The sequence below is a fragment of the Halyomorpha halys genome, unplaced genomic scaffold (genome assembly GCF_000696795.3).
Source record: "Halyomorpha halys isolate HHAL.00 unplaced genomic scaffold, Hhal_1.1 Scaffold694.1, whole genome shotgun sequence".
NCBI classification, from domain to species: domain Eukaryota; kingdom Metazoa; phylum Arthropoda; class Insecta; order Hemiptera; family Pentatomidae; genus Halyomorpha; species Halyomorpha halys.
Window position 1 is genome coordinate 245,012 of NW_027111898.1, and position 15,266 is coordinate 260,277.

At 27.9% G+C, this 15,266-nt stretch overlaps 2 protein-coding genes across 3 annotated transcripts in view; one reads left to right on the forward strand and one right to left on the reverse strand.

The window, feature by feature from the left end:
* Positions 1 to 1,999, reverse strand: part of LOC106685453 (uncharacterized) — a 28,661-nt gene extending 26,662 nt beyond the window's left edge. The window contains exon 1 of one of the 2 annotated variants that reach the window (XM_014428129.3): positions 1,788 to 1,999. The gene's annotated coding sequence lies outside the window, so the exon portion shown is untranslated. The remainder of the gene's footprint in view (positions 1 to 1,787) is intronic. The other variant, XM_067049809.1, reaches the window with a different exon arrangement.
* Positions 2,000 to 13,108: 11,109 nt separating this feature from the next.
* egr (TNF superfamily member 12 eiger) overlaps positions 13,109 to 15,266 on the forward strand; it is a 245,420-nt gene continuing 243,262 nt past the window's right edge. Inside the window, exon 1 of the mRNA XM_014428134.3 lies at positions 13,109 to 13,361. Within this exon, the coding sequence (XP_014283620.1) occupies positions 13,155 to 13,361 (207 nt within the window). The 5' untranslated portion in view covers positions 13,109 to 13,154. The remainder of the gene's footprint in view (positions 13,362 to 15,266) is intronic.

Here is a 15,266-nt window from a genome sequence, read left to right on the forward strand (position 1 = left end):
TTTAATATAAACATTCAAAATTGTTGGAGTAAAATTGTATTGAATAAAGTACAACTATTATTAGTTATGAAAATACTAACTTCTTAATCTGATAATTCCACTTAAATATATCTTGATTAATTTTGTAAAAATTTATTATATCTATTCCTGTTTTAAATGAAGATTTATTAGGTTTTAAAATTTCATCATCATTTTCTCTGTGACAATGCATCATAGTAGAATGACACTTAAGACAAAGGTTGAACCCTGTCTAGTGCCTATTGCCTTATTTACCTGTCCCGAACGCTCTACCTTCAGTTCATGTCTCAAAAGCTGCTTTAGCAAACTATGAATATGACTCAAGGTTTGCTAAAGCAGTTGGCAAAAAGGGTGAACTGCTGCACTTAGTTATTCTATGATGTGATTACATTCAGGCATGATTTAGCTATGGGATTCCTGATTCTGTCTATTGTTCTTCCTTCTACTTATTGAAGTCATTCTAAACATCCTTCCATACTTAAAATATGGTTTACTGATCTGGATTTTACTCCAGTTTTTATCATCATATTCGATAGTGAATGCAGAGGTAAACAAAAATACAGTTTTATATATATTTCAATACCTCTCTTATTTTATAATGTAGAACATCCCAGCTGAAGCCTAGTATCTCCAAATTAACTTAGCCTTTTCTAATTCCATTGTGAAATAATAAATTTGTTTTCACTATTATTCTGTAAATTTATAAGCGGAGAAAATGTTATAATTTATTATTCATTTCTGAGAAACTAATTTCATAATTAACACAGATAATCGATTTTGTTTATTGTTCTTGGAATTTTTAGGAAAAAGAAACAGACAACATGCAAATAAATTCAAATTTGAAATTATAGTTGCGATCAAGAGAGCAACAAAAATATTTAAAAACTATTTATTTTTCTTTCTCTTTTGACCACAACCCTGACGATATCCATAATTTGAAATTATACAGTCCACTATTTATATATATAAGAATTCAAATTTGTATTATTTCTTCAACTACCCCAGAAGGAGTTACTATTGAAGTTTCAAATAATTTGTTATGAAGAAATATCACAACTTTTAAAAACTACCTTTCAAGTTTAAAATATGTTTTTTTAAATTCCCATATCTTATTTTATGTAGACTCCTTGTTCTTTTAAACTAATAACAAATATCATCAAAACCATGAGGGAATGTAGCAGTCAAGTAAGTAAATGTATTCATTATGAAATGTTAAGGCTTTAGAGAGATAGTAATAAATTTCCTGCAGGAGAGAACTCAAAATGTCAACAAAGATATTAATATTATAATGACCTGGGTTTACAACATTAATACATCAAATTTCAATGTAATTAGGAAGGATACAGCATGCAAAGATAAATGTAACTTAAGTAAGAGACAATGTGACTTATTAAAAAGACTTTAGTCAAACCTCCGATTAAAGAGGTTTTACCGATTATAATTCTTGAAATACTCTTTAAAAAAAGGTACGTATATAAACATGAAGTTTGTCCAAAATGTGGAATTGAAAAAAAAGTAGTGGAATCAAAATGTTAAATAGGAGGTTATTGCAAAATTACATCTTATAGTAAAATGACTTACTATGTAATAGTAAAAAAACAAACATGCTGTTAAATGACACCATTCCCTTTTAGGTGGATCCCTTTGGTTATGGTGTTTTTTCTTTTTTATAACTTTAAATTAATATGTTGATCAGTTCCTTATTTATTGCTATATAACACACACAACCCCAATGTAAATTTAAAGCAACTATAATGGTAATTGCTTACCTTCCAAATTGTTGAGTTTCTGTTTTTTTGTTTTTTTTAATGAATAACCTCAAAAAGAGTTTTGTTACAAGTAATAAATACCGAATATTTATTTATAATAATCTAATTTACTAATAGTATAAATATCAATTGAGAATTAAAAATTGTTATAATAGGGTTGCAGACTAAACACATCTTTTAAATTTGTATTCACTTCATTCCCGCCTAAATCGAAAGTAATCTATTTTTGCGCCTTTTAACTGGTCGTGCCCCCCAACAGATGGCGCTACAGTCCTTATCAACTACTTACAATAAGAATTATTGTATAATAAATTCATAACTGTAAATATAAATTAGTTAAATTTATAGGATAAATTTATAGATATATTTTTAGAACAAAAAGTTTCCCCACTAATTGTGTAATGAGTTAGAGAAAATATTTCCTAAAAAACCGCCATTTACAGTATAATAGGTCTAGCAGTTACATGTTTTCTTATTGAACTAATTTTAATTATTTAATATAGTTAAATCGATTGTGAAAATTATTAAATGAATTGTGAATTCCAGAGGTATGATGAAACTGTTATATTTATAATTAAAAGAACACAAAAGTTGATCTTTATTTTAGTTTCTTTATGGAAGATACAAGTTTAATATGAAATTTACATCATAGTTGACAAAAAACCATTCAAAATAGTTATTTAAAAGCTGGAATTATAAATTATTTTAAAAAACGTTTATAACATTAGGTTTACCAAAGAGGTTGATTGATTTTTTTTAATATAGTATGGTTTATTATCATCAATTTTATCTTTATTAGAAAATTGAAAAAAAAAAACTTTTATTAAATTCAATATTCTTTTGTGTTCACAAAAGATGCTTAGCCAATAATCAGTCATGTATTGATATTCTGAAATAAGGGATTCGTCATATTTTGAAGATTTGACTATTAGATGGAAGTGAGTTCTTCCTAAAAGAATAAAATTAATAATTTAATAAAGCCTTGCAAGATCAGTAACACATTTTTAAACAAATATTAACAACAGACAAACATTAAACAAGAGAAAAATTTGTAGGCAACAAAAATTATTGTTTAAACCCCTGGTATTCACAATGTCTTTGTAAGATATATATAGAAGGTGTTATTTTTTCATTTTGTTTTGTAAAAGAAAGAAGATTTATTACTAGAAAGCTTCTCATTTCTGTCTCACTGATGTACAAGGTATGTATAAATATTATAATTTTTTTTTTTGTGGGATGATTATGATAAGTTGAAGTTAAAAGTTAGTTTAGACTCAATTTATTTTGTTATTATTGAAAAAATGGAGTCTATTAAGAAGTACTTTTTGAGGTCAATCTAGGTCTCAATGTACATTAAATTAGTCTTATCAATAAAAGAGTTACAGTATATGTTTAATTTTTTTATTTAAGTATCTGAAAAAAAAATGTAAGTTTAAATTTTAATTGAAATGGGTTAATAAATCTAAAAAAACATTAAATGCCAATTTGATGCAAAAATCTACATATTACATCTACATGTTAATATTTTAAGTTGCTACAAAACATGTATCCCATTTTTTGCAATATATTATTTTAAAAATGTTATATGTGTATTTTCGTCAATAAGTTACTTTGCAATTATGCCGAAATTTCTCTTAAGTTGTGTCATGAAGCCCAGCAAAAGTAAAGTTTTATTGAAATTTATTTCTGATCAATTCTAGTGATTAAAGAGACATTTCAGAGTCTAGTATTTAATCTAAGTTGTTGATATGGCATATATCTGTACCTCGGAGGGATACAACACTATGTCCATTTCTATATTGACTTTATTACAGAGTTAAAATCAGCTTTTCTCATATTTCTTAGAGGAATAGAGCACTATGTCCAAAACCAGTTAGAACCGGATATAGCATGTTTTAAAACAACACCAAGTCCACTTTCATTTAGAGGGATAGAACACCTTGGTGTTTTATCCTTCTGAAGCATGTGAATTACTACTGGACATAGTGTTGTATCCCTCCGAGGTACAGATATAAAGAGGGGAATTAGTTAAAGTGTACACTAAAATGTTAGGAATATTAATAGTTTATAACAGTGAACATACATTTTTCTGATTATTTTATATATGAAAAATGATTTTGTTGTAAATGTTAATTAAGATTATTTTTGTTGACTACTTGTTAGAAAATTATTATTCAACTTCTTAGCTATAACAAAGGGAATCACAAAGAACCACGGAGCACTAAAGGTTGAAGTTTACCCACTAGTAGATATCTGAGAAAAATTAAAATAAAAAGAATTACAATTTTAGTCAACAGATTAGATAAAGAAGTTCGTATAGAATAGATGGAAAAAAATATATATTTTTTTTTCCAAAGATGGTTAGGTTAGTAATTTATAATTAAATATTAACTATGTATTTGTTTTTGTCATTAAATATTTACATTAATTAATAAATTAATTAAGGCAATTTTTAACGAATAAATAGTTGAAAACTACTCTTGTTCTTTTGAACCGCAGCCTTGACCATTTCCTTTGAATTTACATTCAGTTAGTTGTTTAATTAGTGAGGTTTAAATATATATTGCCATGCTATTATTGATGTCTGAGTAGTTGCTCATAGAATTCTCTACTCATTCTAGAGTTAAGGTAGAATTAATGCAGCAGGTTTGAAATAAAAATCTCTTTTGTATTTATATACACATAACTACTGTGCCCATGTTATATTTTTTTAAATACTTTTTTGTTGATAGGGCAGGAAGAAGTTTACAAACATCCATAATAGGTAAGTTTTGGTTGTTTCTTCCTCAATTTTAGTAGGTATATTAGTCAATGTTTATGAATATTTAGGAATGCTGTTTTCCCACCTTCAATTCTGACAGTTAAAAAAAAATTAAATAAATATTTTCTATTATCCCAATGAAAGAAGTATTGAATTATCATTTTATTAAAGATAATACTATTACATTATAAAGTCACACCCACTTCGCTATGCCAATAGCCAGTAAGAAGGTTGATTCAATTAGACTTGTCTTAAGATGGTTAAGTATTAATAACCTATCTATGATTTATTAAAGTGGACCATACATTTATTTATTTATGGAATAGTTTTTTATTTCTAATTAGTAGTTTAAATTAAATTTAATAAACAAATTAAGTCTTGTATTTTTCAACTTTATAAGTAGATACTTCATCTTCAAGTAATTTCCCTTCATTTCAATGAAATTATAGTTCTAATTGGGATGAAAATATTCAAGATAATTAAAATGGAATAATTTAATGAATGAGTCCCTCTATACAAATTTTCAACTAAGAAATTTCATTTCTTTAATGAAAGAAGACCAGAGCTGCCTGGTGCTGAGGATACAAATGATTTTTTTTTTATTTCCTTCTGGCAATGCGGGTGTCAGCAACATAAGCAAACAATTTTGAGTGGTAGTTTTCCATTCATACAGTCATTGCAGTATGAGTTGTTCTGTTGAGCACTTTTCAAACGCTCTGAAATGAGTTTACAAATGAATGAATTACTAATGAAATAAAATTTAATTTTTAAGATTAGATAATTTTTTTTTAACCATTGTAAAAATTAAAAGATTAAAAATACTTCATTACTATTGAGGACTCTTAATATCAATTTATTACCTAAAAACTACGTAAAACCAATAAAAAACAAAACAAAAACTAATGATGCCTATTTATTATGTCTTATGAACTATACTATAAGTTCAAAATTGTTGATTGAATATTACGTTGACCTTTTATTCATTAATATTCATGTATTTAAATCATTTACGAATGTTGAACCAGTGTTAAATTGTAATCTTATCAGGTATGTTAATCCCGAATGGAATTGTTTTATCAATTGTCTACTTAATTTTTTTTACTTATTTATTTTTTCTATCTGGAATCAACAAATAAATATCAAATTTGATCATAAAAATTGTTTGAACGGGTTTCACAAGGAATTTGTGTTTTTTTTTTGGGTTTCAGAAAAAAAAAACTGTACTTCTTCATGTAATTGATGAAATAAAAATTAGATCCACTCTCTATAAATGTTATCAAATTAGTATAAGTCAGAAATAGATTGTTCTTCACGTTGTAAAACATTGGGGAACTGTTTTATGTCTTCGGTAGATAGTTCCAGTAACCTTTTCTTAAAAACTAATGTTTTGTGTTTTGTGTGCATAACATGTTTGATGGTTTATGTTATGATAGGTGGTTTTATTTTATTTGTTTTTCCAATTTAATTTTTTGTTTATTATTGTTATTTCATTACTTTTTCTTTTCCAATTTCTCATTTTAGTGATATTTTATAATTTTATTTTGTATTTTAGTTCTATGCGCTTGGGGCAACACGAATTTAAATTCTGTTTATCTGATTTTTTTTTAATAGCCCAATTCTAACAAATACATATTCATAAATTGTTAAGAAAAAAGTATATACTTTTTTCGTTAGAGCTATATATCATGGAGATCCTTGCCCGCGTGGGTCCCGAAGAACTACAAATACGATCCAGGTCTGCGGGTAGCCTCCAAACGCTGGCGGTTCTTACGCGAAACGTAGTCTTCATAAATGGTCTTATTTTATTTATTTATTTCCACCTTCTCCTACCTTTTGAGCGATACAAGTGTGTAGTAGCAGTTCGAGGTTACACATGTATCCGTAGCATCGAACTACTGCTATTAAAACAATGAATAATGTTCAATTTTCGGCTGTAAGGCTCAGTCTTTTGCGCCTCTTCCGTCCGCTGGACTTACAGGGACTGATCTTTTTCTTTAATGAAGATTGAAGTGGGCTGTCCCAACTATAGTTTTGCAACCATAAACAAATTCCTTGTAATACGAGTAGTTTTCTTCGTCCCATGTGTGGGCATAGAGCCCTGTTTCCCTGAGGAATCTGGCCCGTAGAGCATCAAAGACAGTGCAATCCTTGATGATGTTCTCAGCAGTCTCCAGAACACCACGATCAGGGCAAAGGGGGTCGATATCCATCTCGTGGATACGAAGTTTGCCTCGAATTTCCCATCCGCTGTGGGGAATTTAGATAGCCAGTAGTCTGGGAGGACCTACTTTGCTTCCATATGTGACCGAATAGAGGAGAAATATTTTCTCAATGTAGCACCTACTGAGGTTATCACCCTTCGCAGAGTCCACTCTTCTGTAGCGTAAATCCAGTGAATCGTTTTCTATTTGCTTGAGTTCTTGTAAATCTTCACCTGAAGATTTACAGGCAGATCTGCTGAGTCCTCTCTTGAATTGATACTTCATTATTTCCTGTAGGAGGAGGTCGAGAAGTACCACTCCCGCTAAGACGTGCACAGCCTCATGTGAAACACTCCGGTATGTCTTGGTGGCTCAAAACAAAGCCGTCCATTGCTTCGTCACTAATCTTCTCTTCTGTTGGTTGCAAGAGATTCCGGTTCCAGATCTGGGTCATCCGTATGGTCACCCATCGAAGTACTGACCACGCTCGACGTTAGGACTACCCACTGGCCCTATATAAATTTTATATTATTTAAGGATATTTTAAAATAAAATAAGGTAATGGTCATTTGAGCAAATCAAGAATATCAAAATAATAAAAACTAAGTGAAAAATATTTAGATTCGAAAAAAATATCTTTACGAAAAACTTATTACACCAATTAAATTTTGTTTCAGCAGAGTTAATTGATTTTGAGAAAAAAAATAAAGGGAATTGAAAATCACTACATAATAAAATAAGTAGGTTAAAACAATTTAATTAAAGCTAACGATCTTCAGTGTTTGTGAGACAAATAACGTTATCTATTTTCAATATGGATTAATTTGTATTAAAAAACTTTTGCCCTTATTCACTACCTAGTAAACTCGGATTTTAGAATATTTTTTAAATAATTGTGTGAAATCTCTTAAACTGTGATAATAAATAACTAGGCTTTCCGAGTAAGTATTAATTGAAAACTGTTTAACAAGGTGTGTAGTAGATAGTTGGTATTTAAGTAATTTCCTGAACGGAAATATATAAGATATAGATTTGTTCTTTGAGAGTTCGATGTGTAAAGGTGTCTATCAAAGAAATAACTAAGAATGAAATAAATTAATATTAAATAGAATACAATAATTAAGATATAAAAAAATATCCAAGAAGAGTTAATTAGTAGGCTCTGAATTTTGACCGTACTATAATTAAGGTAGAAAGTGTGGTCAACACTCGGCTCCAATTCATAATTTCATTCCCTGACTTAACATATATAAAATAAAAATAATTATACAGTTCTCAATTTTTTTTTTAAATGTCAAAAACATTTAATACTCCTAAAAACAATCGTACATAACTTTAATACGAAACAAATGGGGGTTAGTTTTAAATACTGATATAACAAAAGCCATCATAAATTTAAATAATACCCCTGTCCCATTTGCCAAAATATATTGAATATTTTAGAGTCACTTTAGACAGCAAAATATTATTTAAACACCACATTAATTCGAAATTCAAAAACGCATAGAAAATGTTATACAAAATATATCCATGCTTTTATAAAAAAAATCAAAATTACCCAGTAGAAATAAATTGATACTATATAAAGCGGTACTAAGACCCGCCCTAACTTATGCCTGTCCCATATGGAGCTTTACTAGTTCAACTAATATAAAAAAAAAAATACAACTATTCGAAAACAAATGCCTCAGAATTAATAATAACTATCCATGTTACTCTAAAATATCTAAAATGCACTCTGAATTAAATGTAGACACCGTACAGGATTACATATATAAACTGACACATAACTTCTTCCAGTCTTGTCCCAACTCATTAAACCCTCTAATCAGAGAAATAGGGAATTACACTAAAACTACAACCCGTAGATATAAACAAAACACAACCAAACTTATATTAATGTAAATATAAATCAATGTTACGTATTTTATTTTAATTCAATAATTTTTTTTTTGTTTTATCAATGTACTCATTAGAGTCATAATGAAAAATGTAATTAATTTCAAGAAAATTGCTCTGTATATGGGATATCCCAAAGCAATATGGTAAATATTTTACGTTTATATTTAGGCAATAAAATTTTTAAAAAAAGTAACAGACATGAAAAGTAAGGGACACATTTGTGCCATAAAATTAATTCAATAAAAAAGATATATGTCGAAAAAAATTTATATATCGAAAAAAATTGATATTATTAAATACCACCCACAGTCTACTTAATCAATTGTTATTTTCAACCTGCCCTGATCTAGCTAAATATATGTATCTCTTGCACGCAACATCTTTTGCAAAAATAACGACATGGGGAGACTTTAATGTTATGTTCTGCAATAAATAAATGCCAAGTAATTAATTTATTTTTTATATTTATAGCAGTTTATGATTAATAAATTGTTCAGAAATATTACCACTGTTATGTGGAATAAAGTTTATAATAGGCAGACTTACAATAGAATCTCACGGGGCTGTTTACTACCTCATTACAAGAACGATTATTAATATATTAATAAAATACATTAAATGATAGAATCTCAATTTATATCTAACCTGAAAATATTAAGATGTTTATTTGCTTACAAAACAAGCCCTCTTTGGGTAAAGTTACATCAGGAACAGGTTTTAAAAAGGATTGTTTTACAAGAAGGCATCAAATTTTCGGAAAGGAAGATGAACTGCGTAAGAGGTTACTCTCTCTGGATAGCTCGAGATTTTTGTCGAAAACCTTTTAACAAGAAACAGAACTTTGCAATGTAAATTTCTAGAAGTTTTTCTTCAAAAACATTGAGAAATTGTTAAGCTAACATTATTATCATATTACCTTAATAAAAATAATCATAATGATACGACATAATGACAATCCTTTGTCGATATATGATTAGATTTTATTTTAATAACCTTCTTCGGTGGTGTCCATTTATCTGAAAGGGCTACAGACAGACATACAAAGCTAGAGATAGCGGATAGTAACTGTTATCTCAAAGCTATTGAATGTAGTATCAGGATTCAAATTAGTCATGTCTGTTGGGCGCAAATGTAAACATATTAAGTATAAATTTTGTAATCTGTATATGTGAAATTTTTTTTTTTTTTCAAAAAACAGTCAAGTCCTCCGTTGATGACCTATACAGCCCTAGAATGGGAATGTCCAGGCTCATTTCTCGGGGCCGCTGCGAAATAAACATTGACCAGCCCAGGGGTGGGAATTAACCTACAACCTTCTGAACTTAGCGCTCTGGGGCCCTCGCCCCTGCCCAATCAGGCCCTCATGTGAAAAGTTATGAAAAACTAACCTGTATAAGATGGCAAAATGAGTGTAGTAATTACTTGTTTTAGGTTATTTCTTCGAAATTAAACTGATTTCATAAAGTTTCGGATATCATTAGAAAGTTATAAATAAATTGAAACAACTTTCATGAAATTCCTGAAGTCGTATCCCGAAAATATATTCTCGTGATGATCTTCTGAATATCTCAGAAAAATATTTTTACTAGTTTACTTGGCTTATTGTTGTAATTGGTTGTTACGCAATATTTTTCTATAAATTGGTTGTTATCATATGAAAAATTCAATAGGGATTCCAAAAATAACGGTGAATTAGAGAAATAATCAGTTTTGTCATCTGGATTGTTATTAGAAAAAAACGTGGTTTTCTTAGAACGTTTTGAAAAAAACATATCTCAACAACGGAATGAGGCAGGCAGATGAGGTTAGCGGCAATAAACATATTATTTTCCTTAAACAATATTTTCCGGTAAACAACCCCAACTACTGTAAATGTTTAATTGTTTTGATATATTTTTGAAAATCTGAACTTTTACATACACGGTCACACGGGATATTTATATAGGTCATGATGAAAATTGTTGTTGACGCCCCTTGGTTTGTGAAATACATCTTAAACTAAAATACAATTGGAAATCTATAGAGGAATTCCTTGAAAAACTTATAAAAAATTTCATTCCCAGTTTACTAGCAGTTAAAGGTGCAGTGACTTACAATATGGAAATCTAACTTAATATCGGCGCTCAAGCCCAGAATGTTGTAGTACATTCTGTTATGAAATTTATACTTATCTTTTTCTTTCTCATATTATGTTTTCATTATGTAAGTCATTTATTTGTTTAATTAATTCTATAAATATTAGTTGTTTTTTTTCCTTCTTTCTTTCGTTTTTCAATGGTATAACTATTATTATTTTTAATAATTTTTTTAAACAATTTGTGTTTTGTGTTTATAACTGCTAAATAATAATAAAATTGTAATATACAGGTACGTAACAACGTAAATCAAACTGTTATATAACAACTATTTAATGTAAAGCCCATCAGGCCGATCTGGTAACAAGTATACATATAAGATTTGTCAGACATATAATATTGGGCGTAAACTATGGTTCTAATGATTTTGGGTTGAAAATACAGGATAAATTAAACCGAATATTTGAGTGTGCCAATAATATTAATAATTAAAAAATTTTAATTCATTCCAATAATTCTTTTTTTACTTATTTTTTCAATGCCGACTTTTAATAGAAAGAAAACGAATTTCTTCATAAAGTAATTATTTCAAAATTATATTAAATAACATATTTCAAATTATCTTTTTGAAATAAGTGGATTATTGTTTTTATTACGGGAAACTACTACGGGATACTAATGAATACTACTAGATACTAATGAATCTGATCGAAACTCCCTAACAATCAGTAGATTAGTTCAGACGATTTTTTTTGGCAAACTGGTCCTATTTCTTGATTATTGGCTATCAACAGTAGTTGGGGCCGCGGCCTGATTGTCCAAGGGACGCCCTTGCACTATGCCTAGATTACGCTGCATTTCACGGATAGTTAATTTGATGATATAAATATTATGTTGGTAGAGGATTCAAAATAAAATAGAAAATTTAAAAATTCCTGTAAATGAATGAGACAATAAAGATAAAATAATAGTTAAAGAGCGAGAGAGTAAAAAAGAAAATGTGAACATACAGTATAATGCGGTTGATAAAAATAAATAATAAAGTAAACAATATTCAATATAAAAATAAATTTTACAGAAGACAGAAAAAGATTATAAGAGAAGGGAATAATATAAAAGATAAAAAACTACAGGAAATGATAAATGATAAAATGCTAGATAAAACAGAAAAACAATTTCTTTGAAAGATGAAAATATATTAATACGCAAAAAAAAAAAAAATTACTGAGAAAATAAATGAAAATTAAAAGGGTACTAGTTTTTTAAATAAATTTAACCTACAGAGCTCTTGTTAAAAAAATAAAAATAATAAATAATAAGGGCAAATGCTATTACAATATTGTACAAGTTAATTAAATATTAGCACAAGTTTATTACTATTGCTTTTATAATGCTAGAAACAGAAACATATGATGATACTTGGTTTGGGGAAAATGTACAGATTGAAAAAAAACGGAAGTTCGGTAGGTGAATTAATGAAGATGATAAAGATTTAGATAGAGATGAAATATATTGAAGATAGGTAGACAAACTGATAGGTGAAGAAAGGAGAAATAAAGTGATACACTGCACACACTCTACTAGGTAAGTTAAACAGACTCTATTATCTATAATCCAAAGAGATCACCAGTGCAGTAAGTAGGAATTATCTCTGCTAACAATAACTTACCTTAAGATTTTTATACTGTTGTAACACATTTACAGAAATTGAATAGTGCACGATTTAAGGTTGTAAGGGTGAAACTAATGGGGAAAATAAAGGTAATTAAGGAGAGAAAGGTGAGTTTGGAATTTATTCAATAAATTTACCAAATCAAGTCAATACAGCAAAAGTGAACAATTTTAGTTTAATATACAAATTTGAAAAACAAAAAATATATATATATATATCGACCATAAAGCAAAAACGCTTTCTTTTTTAATGATCATATATCATAAGAATATTTTCTTAATGGAAGTTCGTTCGTTTTGTAAGGATATATTTTTAAAGAAATCGTCTATTATAGTCTCCTAAGCAACAAAAAACAAATAAATAATTCATAATATGTTTATATAAAATAGGCAAAGTTGTTATCAATAAACAAAAAATTAATTATTTTTTAAAATTCTTATGGAGTGATGTAGTTCAGTGGCTAAGGTATTGGACTCTCAATCTCTTATACTTTGAAACAGTTAATAAATGTTAGACTTAGAATACAATCTACTTATGTTAAGATCTTGAAAATTATCGAACTATAAGAACTATTGTCCCGTTAACTTTATTTGATTTAATAACAAAAAGACATGTAGATCTTAAAAGTATATCTTATCTATGACTAGTATCTGTAAGATCCACCCCCTATCTCTTGGAGACCTTCACACCACCCCGCAGACCGCAGCAGTCAGTGGTAGGGTAGGGACGCACTAGTAGTGGGGACGTTCAGTCGCTATGGAAGGACGAGATAGGCAGGTCATCGTGTACTTCGTGGTCGCCCTGGCCGCGTCTTTAGGCCTCGGTTTGGCCATCGCGTATCTCGAGGTTAAGAGGAACCAAGAGATTATAGCAATGCAAAAGGAAATCCTAGAACTCAGGAACGGTCTCCAAGAATGCCTAACCAAGGTGGAAAACGTAACTCAAAAAGTTCAAGAGCAATTGGTAAGTACCTCAATTAGCATGCGAAAAAAAAAAGTGAATTTTATCTCTAGGTAGCAGGCTATAGATGATCCAGGTTATAATTTAAAAAAAAATCAAACAACAACAAATAAATCACCAATTTTTGTTCATTAATATCTACAATTATAATTAAATTTTATGATCAAATATAAAATTAATTTTTTAGTGCATTTCAAGCGTTTCAAATATTTAAATATAATGTTTTTATTTGCTTTTTAACAAATCCTCTCATGATTATTATAAATTTATAGTTTTTCAATAAACAAATGTATTATGAAATGTTTTTAGCATCTATCTTTACATACACATATTAAAAAATATAAAATTTCTGATAACGTAGCTTTGAATAAATATATAATTTATACAAAAGATTTGGCAAACGAAAAAAGAAAACAAAATTACAGTCTTAAGATTTAATAAAATTATTTTTGTATTTAAAAAATATTATGTTGGGATTATGAGGACAAATTCTCAATTTTATTAAAAAATATAATAAAATTACAATTTGACCGGCTAAATATTATTAATTTAATTACATTTTATGATCAAGAATATATATATTTTCTGCGTATTTTTAAAAATTATATACATTTCAAAATTCTTAATTTACAAAAAAAAAAAAAAACGAATAATTAAAACCAATATGGGTAGTAATATAAAGAACATTTTAGAATATTAGAAAAATGAAATAGTATGTATCTTACAAATAAATCGTACCAATGATTAAATTTCTAATATTGTTGACTAAAAATATTTTAAAAAAATCTGTATAGATGAATATTTAATAAATAAAATAAAATATAAAATTTTATGATACGGTAATATTGAATATACGTTGTTATTTTGTCCTGATAGTAAATATTATTGAAGGATATTTAAAAAAAAAAAGAAATATATTTTTAAAGAAAACAGGGTAATATAAAATATACAATATAACACAGAAACTAGACGATGCACTGAGTCAGAGAAACTAAAAACATTAACAGTAACTGATTTTAAGAACATCAGCTCTATATCAATCTGTTGGATATTTATTAGTTATTTAAAATATTATATTGTCTATATTTATTTCGATTTTATTTCTTTTAAATATAATTATATTACTTTCTTTGTAATTTTTTTAAACATGAGACTTTCAAGAGAAACATGTTGACTAAATTAAACTTACTACAGAATAAGCATGTTAGAGGTTTAGGATCGTAATCCACGGATGGGGCTTCATGACCTATCTAAAAGAGCTATGGATTCCAGATAAAAAACATGCGAAATAATATTAATTTTGTTCCATTTATATAAAAAAAAATATATATACAAAAATTAAAAGCAAAATATCTTTTGAATATCTTTAACTAGGTCAATCGTTATGTGAAATTCAATTGATGGAAAAAAAAAAAATGGAAAAATTAACTAAACTATTATAATTTTAATTAAATTATTCGTAAAAATACATTAAATGAATTTTTGCAGCATTTTCTCTAGTTTGATGCTTACAGAATGGAAAACGGGTCATGCCTGCTTAAGCTAACTTTCCATCTGAGAGTCGTGTAGAGCTTATTAAGTTCGCTGGCAAAGCATTCAACGTTTATTTATTAATAATGAATGTGTAGGTGTTTTGTTTTATTATAAAATAAATATTGTAATCAAAATATTTTAGAATTTATTTCTACTACTGGTTAAACAAAAATTTTAATTTGTTATAAATATCAAATTATAATATAGATGTTAACAATTGACTCTTGAATTCAATGACAATTTTCAGATTACATAATAATAATAATAGTAATAATATAAGCATGAATAAGATCAAGAATGAAAGCGAAAGTGGAACAAGAGCATTGTGTCCCACCTTTTTTGTTTTAGAAATAAATAGTATTTTAATAAGAATTT